Raw genomic sequence first — 14415 nt, 5'->3', positions numbered from 1 at the left:
AACTTTATTGTGCTTGGCTTCATTTTGGAATGTCCAAGAATTTCATATGGTAAAAGGGAGAGGCCATCTCCTGCCATCATTGACCTTTGTACATTTCGTAGGACACCACCCATGAATGTATCTGAGCCGTCTTTCCTCCATGGCCTCAGGTCAATCAACCAGGTAACAAAGGAAAATTCTGAGCTATCTCATGGTGGAGATACTCACCAGCAGCCCACAGTTCCATCTGCACCTCCATCTTTGTCAACCTACAGCACTTACTCAATTGCATTCGTACTGGGTTGCATGTAGCCTTGTTGCTTTATCGGAATTAGTGAAAGAAACGGCGGGGGGGGGGGGGGGGTGGTAATATGAGAGCAAACAGCTGTGAAAGGGAAGTGTAGCTTTCATAAATATGAAATGATTGAGACAAAGAAAGAAGTCCTTAGGTGTGCAGAAAGTGGTGAATCTTCAGCCTCAACAGTAGCAATTCACACCAAAAACTTGGCATGCACCAGTCATTATTTTAATTACAGTATGTGATTTGATCATGTATTGTGATACTGGATTGAACCCAGGGTCTTAAACAAGCTAGGCAAACACTCTACCACTGAGCTACACCCTCCACCCTAGAGAAATGATTATTGTCTCTGTTTTTACCCACAAGAAAAACAATTTATGATGCATAGGTAGGTTAGTGGCCTGGCCCACATCTTAAAGTCTATTAGGCTGGCGGTCAATTCTGCCCAGCTGGGAAGGAGATGCCCACAATTTAAAAACATCTATTAAATGCTGAAATTATAGCTTATGACTATATATTTTCTTATATAGAAAGACTGAAACCAGGGCTCCATGCTTCCTAAGCAAGCTATACTCTCAACCCACATTAAGACTGTATGTCAGAGACAAGACACAATTAGAAATTTGATGCTTTGTTTTAAGTCTCTGGAAGTAGAACCCTGTCCTTAAAACATATGAATCTGCTCTTGAATGTGTGTGTTTTCAGGAGCATGTATGAAAGCAGGGATCTTTTGTGTTGATGAAGTTTTTTTGTTTTTGTTTTTGTCTTCTTTTCTTTTTTTTGGCAGTACTGGGGCATAAACTCAGAGCCTAGCACTAGGCAGGTGATGTACCAATTAAGCTATGCCTCCAGCCCTTTTTGCTTTTAGTTATTTTTCAGATAGAATCTCATGGTTTTGCCTGGGGCTGGCCTTGACTATAGTCGTCCTACCTATGCTTCCAGAGTAACTGGGATTACAGGTGTAAGCCAGCACACTCAGCTGATGTAGATAGTGTTTTCTGGTGTTTTTGTTTTGTTTTGTTTTGCCACGCTGGGGATCGAACCCAGGACCTTGCATTTGCTAGGCAAGCACCTTACCACAGAACTACACCCCCCACCCTGATGCAGACAGTTTTGATGCCTATGTAAAGATATGAATCCTATGAGGACAGGTTGCTTTTCTTATACTTCTCTAGAGCCTACAAGAGCACTTAGCAAATGTTTGTTTCAGTGGTAAATGAAGCAGTAGTGGTTTGGGGCTGGAGTGTAGCCCAGTGGTAGAGCACATACCTAACATGAGTGCAGCCCTAGGTTCAATCCCCAGCACAACAAAAAAAAGAAAAAAAAGAAACAGTCATGGTCTGAAAAGCATGCTGCCAAAGTACTGACAACATCAACGCCAAGAAACACTGTATTCTGAAGGGTGCATGATCCTAGTGACTTGGAGGCAGAGATCGGGAGGATGGTGGCTCAAAGGCAGCCCAGGCAAATAGTTCAAGAGACTCATCTTGAAAAATACCCAACCCAAAACAGGGCTGGTGGAGTGGCTCAAGTGGTAGAGCACTTGCCTCACAACCATGAGGCCCTGAGTTCAAACCCCAGTACCACCCAAGAAAGAAAAAGAAACATTGTATTCAAAGTAAATCCCCCTCAGTACTGGTAATAGTATCTTTGGAAAATGTCATCTTAAACACACATACATTTATCTCCATGTATATACAAATATCTCTCTGTAGCATATATACTAAGCACATTTATAAGTACATGGCAGTAAAGCCAAAATGGTGTCACATCTTAAATATGTAAACTTTTTCCCCCTTCTTTGGCAGTACTAGTGTTTGAACTCAGGGTTTTATGCTTATGAGGCAGGTGCTCTCTCTTGAGCCATGCTGCCAGTTCTTAAATATGTAAACATTTATATCTGTATGACAATAAGGGGAAAATGACAGTTACTACTACAAACGTCATAGATTTTTTTTCTACTGAAGAGGTGAATGGCTGGAGGCATGGCTCAAGATGTAGAGCGCCTGACTCCTAAGCACAAAGCCCTGAGTTCAAACCCCAGTATCACACAAAAAAAAAAAAACCTAGTAAATGGAATTGCCTTCACAGCCTCACCGAGTGGCTCAAGCCTGTAATCCTAATTACTTGGGAGGCTGAGAGTAGGAGGATCGAATTTGGAGGCCAGTCAGGGCAAATATTTCTCAAGACCCCATCTCTAAAGAATAACCAGAGCAAAACATACTAGAAGTGTGGCTCAAGTGGTAGAGCACCTGCTTGGCAAGCTCAGTGCTCTGAGATCAAATCCTAGTCCCACCAAAAAAAGATATTTGCATATAAATGAAAGTAGCAGACAGATGTAGTCATCAGCCTGCTGCGTGCCTGAAATTTGGAGTGCCTACTTTGTCTCCTCCCCAGAGACTCTGTCTTCATTCTGTCCCCTTTCCCTGTCTCTTTTTTCCTTTTTATTTATTTTTTGAGGTATTGAGATTTGAACTCAGAGCTACCCACATGCAAGGCAAGCATTCTGCTGAGCTACTTCCCTAACCCTCCCTCACGTTTTTTTTTTTTTTTTTTTTTTTTTTTGAGACAGGGTCTCAAGAAGTTCCCCAGCCTGGCCTCGAACTCCTCCTGCTCCAAACTCCCAAGTAGTTGGGATTATAGACATGCAACAGCACTCTAGGCTCCCCATCTCTTTCTGATGGGACCACAGGCTTTAGAGCACCATTCCTCTGACAGCATTTGTCTGGAATGCAACTGAACAGACACCTGGGCTGAGCAGAGCCCTCGAGGGCTAGCCTGTGACCTGTGAACTGGGAGGTGAGATTTGAAAGACGAGCTGAGTGAGTCACATTCGCTCTCTGGGTGTCTTTCCCTTTCTCTGCCTATCTGGAAGTTGAACAAAGAGGCCAAGAGTTTCCAGTGATCTGCAGGCAATATTGCTCACAGGTCATTCTGGGGCCTGAGTAAGAATCATGACAGGCAGGATCCTGCCAATTTGTCTGCTGAAATAAAGAGAGGCAGAGATAGCATGAAGGAGTAGGAGAAGCTTAAAGACCCAGAAAAGAGCCTCCATCCCAGTAGAGAAGGTAGAAAGCTGGAAAGCTAGGAAGCTTGCAGGGCCTTACCTTCCTCTGTGTTCTGTTTCTCCTGGGCTCCTGGGAATACATATTATTTTTAAAAAATTTCACAGCTGAGCCCCAGTGGCCACGCCTGTAATCCTAGCAACTCAGGAGGCAGAGATCCAGAGGATCAAGGTTCAAAGCCAGCCTAGGCAAAATAGTTCACAAGACCCGATCTCAAAAAAACCCTTCACAAAAAAGGGCTGGTAGAGTGGCTCAAGGTGTAAGCCCTGAGTTCAAACCCCAGTACCGCAAAAAAAAAAAAAAATTCCCTCCAAAGCAACACATATACTTCTCTTCTCCTTGTTCCTGAAAGAGACTAAATTAGAACAACAGATAATAAAAGAAAAATCTCCAAGAATGGAGGCAGAACTTAATAAAGAAAGAACGAAAGAAAGAACTGCCCAAGAACATCAGCCCAGGGTCACAAAGGACGGAGGCAGATGGTCATTTTCATTGAATGGTCCCCAAGGTTGTAGTTCCTTGTAGCCTTGTGCAACAATCAGTACTTACAGTGATGACCTTGAGTCTTCAAGCCAAGCTTGCTTGACACTCAGCATATTTTCAGAAGGCGATGAAGCGTGTGATTTACTTCAGAAAAAAAAAATTTCCTTCAAGTTGAAAAAAAGTTTCCATTCAGTGATTTTGTTATTTTTCATTTTTTAAAATGCATGTATTTATTGATGTATGTCTTCCCCCATTCCAGCAATTTTGATATCATTTACAAGAATCTGCAAAACCCAATAAGAAAGCAAAAAGTTGACCGTGAAGAGGAAGAAGAAGACATACAGACACAGAGTCGAGAGAGTCAGTTCTTTGCAAAGCTCACTTCTGTGTTAAATCATGGCACGCCTAAGTTATATTATTCATTATTTATTCATTTTTAAATCTGGAGGGGTGCTGGGGTATAGCATGCTTGCTTACTGTGTGAGAGGTTATGGGTTTAGTCCCTAGCAAAAAAAGTAAGAAGGAAGGAAGGAAAGGAGGAAAACAGGGAGGGAAGGGAGGAGGGAACCTAAATCTGGAGAAAGGTCAGGGTTTATCATCTGAATGTAAAAATCAAATTGAAACTGCAAGCAAGAAAGAAAATATTGATTCAAATCAGAAAAAAAATCTGTACAGACATGTTTTTAATAAGATATTAATTTAAACATACACTTTAATTTCTATTCATGAATTTCAATTAAAAAATTACTAAAGCAAAAATATTTTATAGTAGTCAGAAGCTACATCATATCACCTCATCTAACTATTGAAAAACCTCTTCAATATCCTTTTTGAAATCCACATCAACATACTAAGAGAAAAAAAAACAAAGACTACTTGAGGTGGAGTTAAAGTCTACATAAATGCAATTCTTGTTTTGTTTTGATGGTTCTGAGAAACGAACCCCGGGCTTTTCACAGGCTAGGCAAGCCCTCTACTGCTGAACCACACCCCTACCCGTGCAAGGTTTCTTCTGAGGGACATTTCTGTCAAAAGAATCCATGCCTGAAGAGTAAATTTGGGTTTCAGAATCAGGTAGGTGTACGGATTTGACACAAGGTAGCTGAACCACAGCTCAGGTCAGTTACTGGATGCTCACTCCGTGTAGTTTCTTCAGTGCCAAACACAGCCGGCAGCTATGCATGGGAGTTAATTTAAATACACATACTTAACTCTTAGCTGATGCCTAGTAAACTCAGTCATTGATGCCCCTATTGCAGAGACAGGGATTGTACAGGACATTTCCTATTGAGGTGACACAAGTCGCTGATTCATTAGCGTCTCATTAAGAGTTTCTGGCCTAATTTTCCCACTAACAATTTTTTAATTTGTTTATGCACTTAGAGTGTTCTATGGTATTGATCTGGAAACTAGTGTTACTGCTTGATTATTTTCTTGCTGTTTCTTTTTGAAAACGTATACGGTGTTTTATTCATCACCAGATTGATTTGAAAAGTCGTATTTGTGTTTATCTTGATTCCTTTCTTTGCTCTTTTTCATTCAGCCCCAGATAACAACCAGTTCGTCATGCCAGGGTGCAAAATCTCATTTGCATAGCTCCATCGTGTGTCTAGAACAAGTTTTACATGTCATGAAGTTGCTTCTCTTGTAGCCACTACGACCTTGAATTCCGAATACTTGTGTGAGGCTGCAGCTCAGTGCCAGAGTGCCCTGGGTGGGATCCCTCACTCCTGATCACAGGCTCACAGACAAATCCAGACCATATTCTGCCTCCTCTGGAAAATATATACAAATCAAGGAATTTGGAAAAAAAATACTCATTTTAAAAGGTGAGGATTTAAAAAATATAATTTGGGCAAAAATACTGGGTAACCATACAACTTAGCATTCAAACTAGGACTTTTGGGCTGGTGAAGTGACACAAGTGCAAGCTTGAGGTCCTGAGTTCAAACCCTAGTACCAGCAAAAATCAAAACAAAACAAAACAAACCTAAGATTGTTGGGGAATGACTGGTACAATTAATGAGTTCACTGAAAGCTTCTCAAAAATACTGGTGGAGTAGCTCAAGTGGTAGAGTGCCTTGCCTAGCAAGTGTGAGACGCTGAGTTCAAACCCCAATACCAGCCAAAAAAAAAAAAAAAGAGGTCAGTGAGAAAAAGGCACAACCTAGGACTCTTCCAGCTAGACCAGGACTTAGGGCCACCTAGCCAAAACTGCCAGGGATTCTTCATAAAATGACAGACTGCATCATGTGACCATATGCTATATCTATACAAAAACAGTGGATTAGTGGATTGTGTTTTGAGAATCCAAGCTGACTGAGCTTCTGGTCTTAAAGCACTAGACTCAGCTCTAATCTCTTAGCCTCAAGAAAAACACAGTGCTAGAGACAAAGACCCAGAGAAGTACAATGAACGTGATAAGAGATCGGGTTCCTAGCATTTTGGCTGGTAGGGCATCTTTGAGAATTTCATGAAAGCTCCTAACTTTCCTCCAGCAAAGGGGCCACACAACAGCTCTGGCTACTTGGCGTGCAATTCAGGGGGTCATGCATCTCATCTCACACAGGATCCTGGCTCTGAAGTCCCAACCTAGAACATAAACATATGCTAAGGAGAGGGAACAAAGGAATGTTTGTTGACTGCCTCTATACACATTTCATTTTATACTCACATAAATCCCCCCCTTTTTGGGGGGCAATGGGGCTGAAATTTGAACTCAGGGCTTTGTATTTACAAAGCAGGTGCTCTGCCACTTGAGCCACACCTCCAGTTTATTTTACTCTGGTTATTTTGAAGATGGGGATTTCTCTAACTATTTGCCTGGTCTGTCCTCAAACCTGGATCTTCCCTATCTCAGCCGCCTGTAATCCTGTCCTGTAGCTAGGATTATAGAAGAGAGAGAGAAAGGGAGAGGAAGAGGGAGAAAAGTGGAGGAGGGGGAAGGAGAGAGGGAGAGAGGAAGAGAGAAAGAAAGAGAGATTTTCAGTGTTCAATTTTATCTTTGGATTAAAGTAATGACTTTGTCTTTTGCTGCTTATCTTTTTTTCACCCCTCTTTATCTGGAGGTCTATGTCAATCGAGTTACTAATCAGGGTTGAGTATGGGTGGGATGGTGGCTTAGGGGATGTGTCATTTCCAACCAAAGTAGTGGTTCTTGTGTCACTAGTAAGCTCCAGTTTCCCTGTTGGTAACCTCTGTTCGTTCATCCTGAAATACCTGAAAGTACTTTGAAGCTGACATGCCCCTGTAAGAAGCAGCCTCACCTGAGCTCTAAGGAGCCGCCTAGGACACAGTCATGTTCAACAGATGCCAGCTGTCTCCTTCCCACTTCACCTGCCACTGATGGGTCCTCTAACGCGACCTCCAGCTCCAAATGTCAGTTCCTTACATACACAGCTGTCACTTCCCATTGTATTTGTTGCTTTCCTATTTTATTAATTATTATTATTATTGAGACAGGGTCTCACTATGTTGCCTAGACTGACCTCGAACCTCTGAACTCAAGCAATCCTCCTGGCTCAGCGTCCCCTGAAGCTGGGACTACAGGCACCCACCACTGTGTCCAGCTTTTGTTTTTTAATTTATCATCTACCTTCCGAGTTCTAAAATCATACTCAGTCAGGGAAGAACCAATTGTATTTCTGGTGTCTAGCCTAGGTCCTAAGGTGGACAGTCTATTGTATTTGTTTTCTTAACTGTGTGAGCGATTACTACAAGAAGTGGAACAAAGCAAGGCACTGGTGGCTCACATCTGTAATCCTAGCTTCTTGGGAGGCTGAGATTGGGAGGATTGTGTTTTGAGACCAACCCAGGCAAAAAGCTCATGAAACCCCATCTCCAAAACAACCAGAGAAAAACGGACTGGAAGTATGGTTCAATCAGTAGAGTGCCTGCTTTGCAAGTGTAAAGCCTTGAGTTCAAACCCCAGTCCCACCAGGAAAAAAAAAAAAGTTGGGCGCTGGTGGTTCACACCTGTAATCCTAGCAGCTACTCGGGAGGCAGAGATCAGGAAGATAAAGTTTCAAAGCTAGCCTGGGCAAGTAGTTCTCAAGGTGCTATCGCAAAAAAAAAAAAAAAAAAAAAATCCCCAAAAAAAGGGCTGGTGAAGTGGCTCAAGTGGTAAGAGCACCTGCCTAGCAAGTGGAAGCCTTGAGTTCAAACCACGCTGTTACCAAAAAAAAGAATTGAGATAATGGTTTTCTTTCAATTAAAAAAAATGAGATATAATTCATATACCATAAGATTCCCTGCTTTATCTTTTTTTTTTTTCTTTTGGCAGTACTGGGGTTTGAATTCAGGGCCTCACACTTGCTAGGCAGGGGCTCCATACACTCCACTAGTGCAAGAGTCCCACTTTTAAATATACACATCAGTGGGTTTTTTTGTTTGTTTTGCATTTTTTAGCACACTCACAAAGTTCTACAGCCATCACCACTGTCTAATTCCATAATATTTTCATTACTCAATAAAAAATGCATTTTCATTAGCAATTACTTCCACCCTGCCTCCTCCGAGTCCCTGGCAAACCTTTAATCTACTCTCTGTCTCTAGAGATTTGCCGTTCTTGCCTCCTTTTTTTTTTTTTTTTTTGTGCTGGGGTTTGCACTCTTGGCCTCCTGCCAGAGTGTTCTACCATGCTTGACTTTCATATGAGTGGAATCATCCCATATGAACTTTGGTGCGTGGCCTCTCTCACTTAGCACAGTTTTCAAGGTTCCTCTGCTGTAGCAGGTATCAGCACTTCGTTTTTGTGGTTCTATGGCTGTACCACATTTTTTTTCACTTTCTAGGCAACACGATTTGAACATCCTTCCCAACAATGATCCCAGATTCGAGTCAAGGGCTGGGCACCACTAAATTTCATAAAGCCGATCCTAGTAAGTCCTTCTGCGTCTAACGCATGATGATTGTGCTCTTAAGATTTTCAGATCTCACCTGCCGCCGCTTCTAGGACAGCTCCGTGTGTGACCCACCACAGAGCTGGTGCCCCCTAAGCAATAGCTTTCCCTTCTGATTTCCTGAAAGTGCACACTTTGCAACAATGAGCCTTCACAGCCCTGTTGGCAATTTTTTTTTTTCCGGTATTGGGATTTGATCTCAGGGCATCATGCTGCAGGCGCTCTACCCCTTGAGCCACTCCGCCAGTCCTTTTTTGTGTTGGATATTTTTGAGATAGGGTCTTGCTTTTGTGGGAATCACTTTTGGCCTCGAACTGCGATCCTCCTGCTCTCTGCCTCCTAGCTAGGATTACAGAAGGGCCACTGCCCTTCCTGTTTACTCTTCTGATTGTTTTCCACAGGTGCTGTTGCTGGAAGCTGGACGGACGTGGCTTCTTCCCACCTGTTTCTACCCTGTTCCTTGCTCAGTACAAGTGCACCTTCGCCATAAAAAAAAAAAAAGGCTTCTATTGTTTTCCAAGGAAATCCAGGTAAAGGGAGAGAAGGGAGGAAATGACATTTTTTACTTTCCTCACAATCCAGACGTAGGAAAGAAAAAGGATTTCCTTTGGATTGCTGCCACGACTCTGATCTTTTATGCTGATAAAATATTTCCTTATTTAAAAAAAAAAACTAGGAAAATCATGCGACTTCAACTTGGAAGCTAAATCTAGTCTGGCTTTCACGTTTAAAAAAAAAAAATGGCAAGATGAGAGTTGGTGTGCTTGTCTCTGACGCGCGTTTCTTGCTCCGGTTGAGGTCTAGCTGCAGGGTGCTTTGCGGGCTGGCGAGGCAACAGGACTACAGCATCCAGAGGTCTTTGGAAACTCCAGCAGCTCCAAGCTTGTTGGCTAGCACGGTTTCCCTGAGGAGTGGCGCTACGAAAACAAAACCTGATTGGCCAGGCCTGCCCTGAATTCTCCATTTATGGACAGATTGCCCGGCCCGAGCCGAGGCTGAGCCAGAGAGGAGTACGGATTAAGTGGCTGAAGAAAGAGGAGCGAGACAGGGGACTTGGGCAGGCAGACGCGCCGCGCGCCCGGGACTCCTCTGCGCGATCGGTGATCGTCCGATCCGAGTGGACCCCGCCCTCTCTGCAGCATGCACCCCGCCTGCTAAAGTCGCCCCGGTGTCGCCCTCACCTAAGCGTGGCGGATCCCGCCTGGATGGAGTGCCCCCTGGGTTCCCATTGGCTCCTGTGAGTGCTTGGGTGTCGGGAGCCTGTGTTTGGCGAGGGGAACCAACTTTTGAAGTTCACCCAGAAGACTGCGTTCCAGCGCCAGCTCCCAGGCAGCGGGACCCGGCGGAGGCGCGATCGCGGCTCGAGTCACCATGGTGAGTTGGCCGCACTGTGTCCCAGGACGCCTGACCCTGGGACCGGGGGCCGCGAAGCCCGGCGCGGGGCACCCACCTTGGGCACACTGCCCGGGCCAGGGTGGAGAAGGTGGACGCGGGAGTCTGCACGTCGCGAGCTCCGATTTCCTTGCTTTCGGCCACCCGGGTCTTGGGGGAGAGGGATCGAGGGGGCGAGGAAAAGTTTTCTTGCAAGTCACTTTCGCAGTCGCCAAACTTTTGTGGCTGAGTTCCTATGGCTGCCAGCTGTCGGAAGTCAGAGTGTGGGCGCATCTGTTTCCAGAGGTACAGCCGTTGGAGGTGGGGTCCCTTTCCTCCTGCTGCTGGGAAGGTGGGAGAGCCCCTCCCCGGCCCCGCACGGGTCCCTGGCCCTGTGCAGCGCTCGCAGCTGTCCGCCTGGCATCGCGAGCCCCCGCCCCGGGGCCCTGGCCAAGGAGCTGCGCCCCGCACAAAGGCAGGCAGGGACCCAGGTGAGGCGAGCACCTGGCGGGGACCTAGTGCCGGCTGGAGCCACCCGGCCTGGACCCGCGGGGCACGCAGGCCGAGCACCGCCCCGGAGGGCCCCACCCGTCCCAAGGGCCAGGTGGGTCACCTCCCTAGTGCCAGGTGACCGGGACTCTCAGGACTGCACGCAGGAAGTCCTCAAGACTTGTTCCTTTTCCTTTGGAAATGTATGCCATTGGCTGTTCTCTCTCTCTAACCCGTTGGTGACTTTTCGCTACCTCCTCTCTCCCTCGCAATAACCTTAGCCACATCCCTTGGGCTTCGGTAGGGTGTAGATTTCCTTCCGAGGCACAAAAGCAAGGACTCTATTCAAGAGATCGGAAGGCAGTCCAGCAGAAAAATAGAAAAGAAAAAGTTTTACCAGTTTCCATACTTGGTTCTTTGGGAATAATCCTGCTTAGGTGGATGAACATGGCCTTCTGATTTGTTGTTGTGGAATGACCATCCAGGGTGAAGCTAAGTCAAACTGACACCTCGCCCAACACTCATTTAAAAATCTATATCCTGCATGACCAGCCTGAAAAAGCCACAGACAGAGCTAAACTGTAGTCCTTGACCTCATGCTATTCATTCAGATGAATGACTAAAAACAAAACCCTTAAAAGCCATCCTTGACCAAAACTTTTACTTTTAACATAGTCCAAAATCCTGTCACCTTTGCCCCAAAAGACAACTTTATCTATAATTAAACTTCCTCCTTGGGTTTAAGGTTAAAGAATTCAGCCCATCCCACAGTATTTTTGGAACCCCTACAGAAAATCATTTCCTCTGAGTGTACATTTGGTGGAGCTACTTAATTGAGCATCTGGCCACCGAAACTTAAGCAGCTGAGTGATAGTCTCAGTACTTTTTAAATGCTGTAATTATTTTCCATGGTTCAATATGTCTAAAAAAAAAAAAAAAATCAATGTGTTTATGTCAAGAGCTTAAAGAATCTCACTGAATTTGACTACTTCCGTGGTACCTTGAGGGTTCACCTTTTCTCATCATTAAACTCATTTTTCTTTCTGGACAGACCAAGGAGTAGTCCAGGGTGCTCTCTTTTGGAGACCTGGAGGAAATCCATGCTCAGTTTGGCTCGTAGTTGTTGAAGTAGATACTTGGGCAAATGGAGGTATGTCTGAAGGCAGACTCCTCTCCAGAGATGATTTATCAGAGGACTGGGTGTGACTTACCTATTGATTGGCTGTATGCCATCAGCACAGATGGGCATGTCCTGGGCCGCCAGGAGACTATCTGTGCATCAGATACGGTTGAGGTCACAATTCACTGACAGAAAAGTTGAAACAGCTGGCCGTCCTGAAATAGGAGAAGTGCCATTGTTGGGTTTCCCGGATCCAGAGTAATTTGGCCAAAATTAAGTGGATTGTTTCTTCCCTGATTTGAAAATTTAAGTCTGTTCATTAAGTATGAGAAGTTGTCTTTGAACAGAGTATCAACATCTTAAGTAATTAGGAACCCCAGTTATAATATTCAATGTTTATGTAAGAATACATCAAGCCAAATGTGGCTTCATTTGTGTTCTACTCTGTCTGGGCTTGCCCAGTTGTATCCCTTAGCTGTTTAGAACCAGAAGGGACATTACCATCAGTGGGTGCGGCCAGGAATTAGCCCAGAGCAGAGGCTGTTGGAAGATCACCTGTACTGTGAGGTGCATGTGGGGTTTGTGTGTGTGGTTTTAGGAAGGCTAATAGCATAGTAGAATGGTTTTCCACCTGCACCCAAGGCCCTACCGAGACCTATTCTCAGCTGTGACTCATCAGGGAGACTGTCCTTTCTGATTCATGAACACAATGTACAATTTGTAGTTCACGTATTATCTCAATGCTGAAAACTCACTTTGGGGCACTGTTCACCTTGGATATACCGAGAACACCATCAGGTAATAGTTGTTGGTATTCTTTTCTTTAGGAGGCTTGAAGAAGTGAAAAATAATCTCCATGCATCTTTGTAATTTAGTGAATGTTGTTTAAGAGGGTACAAAAAATATCCTTTGGCTTTAATAAGTAGTCATATACATATAAGGTCTCCTCTGAGTCTTTCTTGTTGTCTGCAAAGGAAGTTCTAGCCATGACCCTGAACTATCTGATGGACAGAAACCTATGTCTGCAGCTCTGCTCTATGCGCTGGTCATAGCAACTGTGATTCATAGGGTTTCTGTGAATTAAATGTGCAGAAATATTTGAATAGATCTGAACTGGCCATTGCCTCAGAAAATGTCCCAGACCCATTCTGGTTTTCTTACTCTGTATTAGGTGAGTAAGTTTCAGTTATTATGAGCCAATACAAAGAGTTAGAAGCCTGGTGGACAGCTGACTCCAAGCAAGTAAGTTTCCTGGGGTGGATGCTGGTGTGCGTTTAGAAAGTTTGGATTCATTTCAAGTATGTTTGCTGGGAAGGTAACATAGCTCATTTCCACTGATTAGGGTATCAGATTGCTACAAGTCCCCTGGCCAAAACAACACAATCCAAGAAAACAGAACTGGGAAAGAATGGGCTAAAGCCGGGAAGTTTGATGACAGCAGAAAGGTTAGGGTAGTCCAGGATCTTACCTTGGGGCAAGGGAGGGGGCTGACCATTCTAGTAGGAAATATGTGGCTGGCCCAGGAATTCCTGTCTTTGAAGAAAAGCCCAGTGGGACAGCAGATGGGGAGAAGGAGAAGTATGGGAAGCAGACATTTGCAGAAGGTGAAAGCCATCTTTCTAGTTTTGCTTTGCACTATAGCTTTATCAACGGTTGCAAACTCCAGTTATCTGTGGAGGCCAGAATTATAATCTGATGGGGAAGCTGGCCTCTGGAGAGTAAATATGGAATTCATGCTCCTTCTGAAAAGGTGTCACTACTTGACCCTAAGCCATTTATATTGACTATATTACCAACTTACCTTGTTTTTCAAGGGAATCTAGAAGTCCATATTTCTGTGCTAAATCTGCAGATTTTTAAATTGTTTCAGTGTCACTAAAGGGTCAAGTAAACTCACCTGTAAGTGAGCTGTCTGCAACCATTACTGAAAATCCCTGTGTGGTGTCCCGTGAGCTAGAGTGTGTCCTCCCATTAACTTACCAGCAGGAGCATCTAAGTCATAGTCACATACTCAGTAATGACAGTATCTATCCATACAGCCATACCTTTTCTCTGGGTCTTTCTAAAGAAAGGGAGTTGCCAGCTATTTTTTACCCATGAAATCTGTACACTATTCAAACAGGGAAAACCTGCATCCAGCTGCCACTATTTGGAGCTATCCAAACACCAGAGAAGATGTTCCCTGAGTAGATAGTCTGCTAATTGAATTTCTCTTTCTAACCCTTCAACTATTCCCTGCAGTCACATGCCCTGCACCCAATATTGCATAATGGACTTTATTAAAAAGTTTTTTGGTGGTACTGGGGTTTGAACTCAGAGCCTCATGCTCGCTAGGCAGGTGCTCTTCTACTTGAGCCACACTGCCAGCCCTTTATTGGTTGGATATTTTTCAAGATAGGATCTCCAGCACTATTTGCCAAGGCTGGCTTCGAACCACTAACCTCCTGATCTCTGCCTCCTGAGTAGCTAGGATTACAGGTGTGCCCAGCTCATGATAGACTTCTCTTTCTCCATTTGCAGTTGAATGTCATAAATTTTAGATCTTGAAACAGACCTCCTTAAGGAGTTAGCCTTATGGCTACATAGTGAGCATTTTAATGACTTTTTTGCTCCTGTATCTAGTGTTAGTATATTCTGAGCTCATGGGAGATTGAATGAAGGAAAGAACATGCAGTACTTTGTATGTCCTGATGAGATGACCATTGG

The 14415-nt window shown here is 44.3% G+C and overlaps 1 protein-coding gene across 1 annotated transcript in view; it reads left to right on the top strand.

Moving 5' to 3' along the window:
• Positions 1-9698: 9698 nt before the first annotated feature.
• Myo1e (myosin IE) overlaps positions 9699-14415 on the top strand; it is a 206213-nt gene continuing 201496 nt past the window's right edge. Inside the window, exon 1 of the mRNA XM_020175398.2 lies at positions 9699-10103. Within this exon, the coding sequence (XP_020030987.2) occupies positions 10101-10103 (3 nt within the window). The 5' untranslated portion in view covers positions 9699-10100. The remainder of the gene's footprint in view (positions 10104-14415) is intronic.

The sequence above is a fragment of the Castor canadensis genome, chromosome 2 (assembly GCF_047511655.1).
Source record: "Castor canadensis chromosome 2, mCasCan1.hap1v2, whole genome shotgun sequence".
Lineage (NCBI taxonomy): Eukaryota > Metazoa > Chordata > Mammalia > Rodentia > Castoridae > Castor > Castor canadensis.
This window is presented reverse-complemented; position numbering and strand designations above follow the sequence as displayed.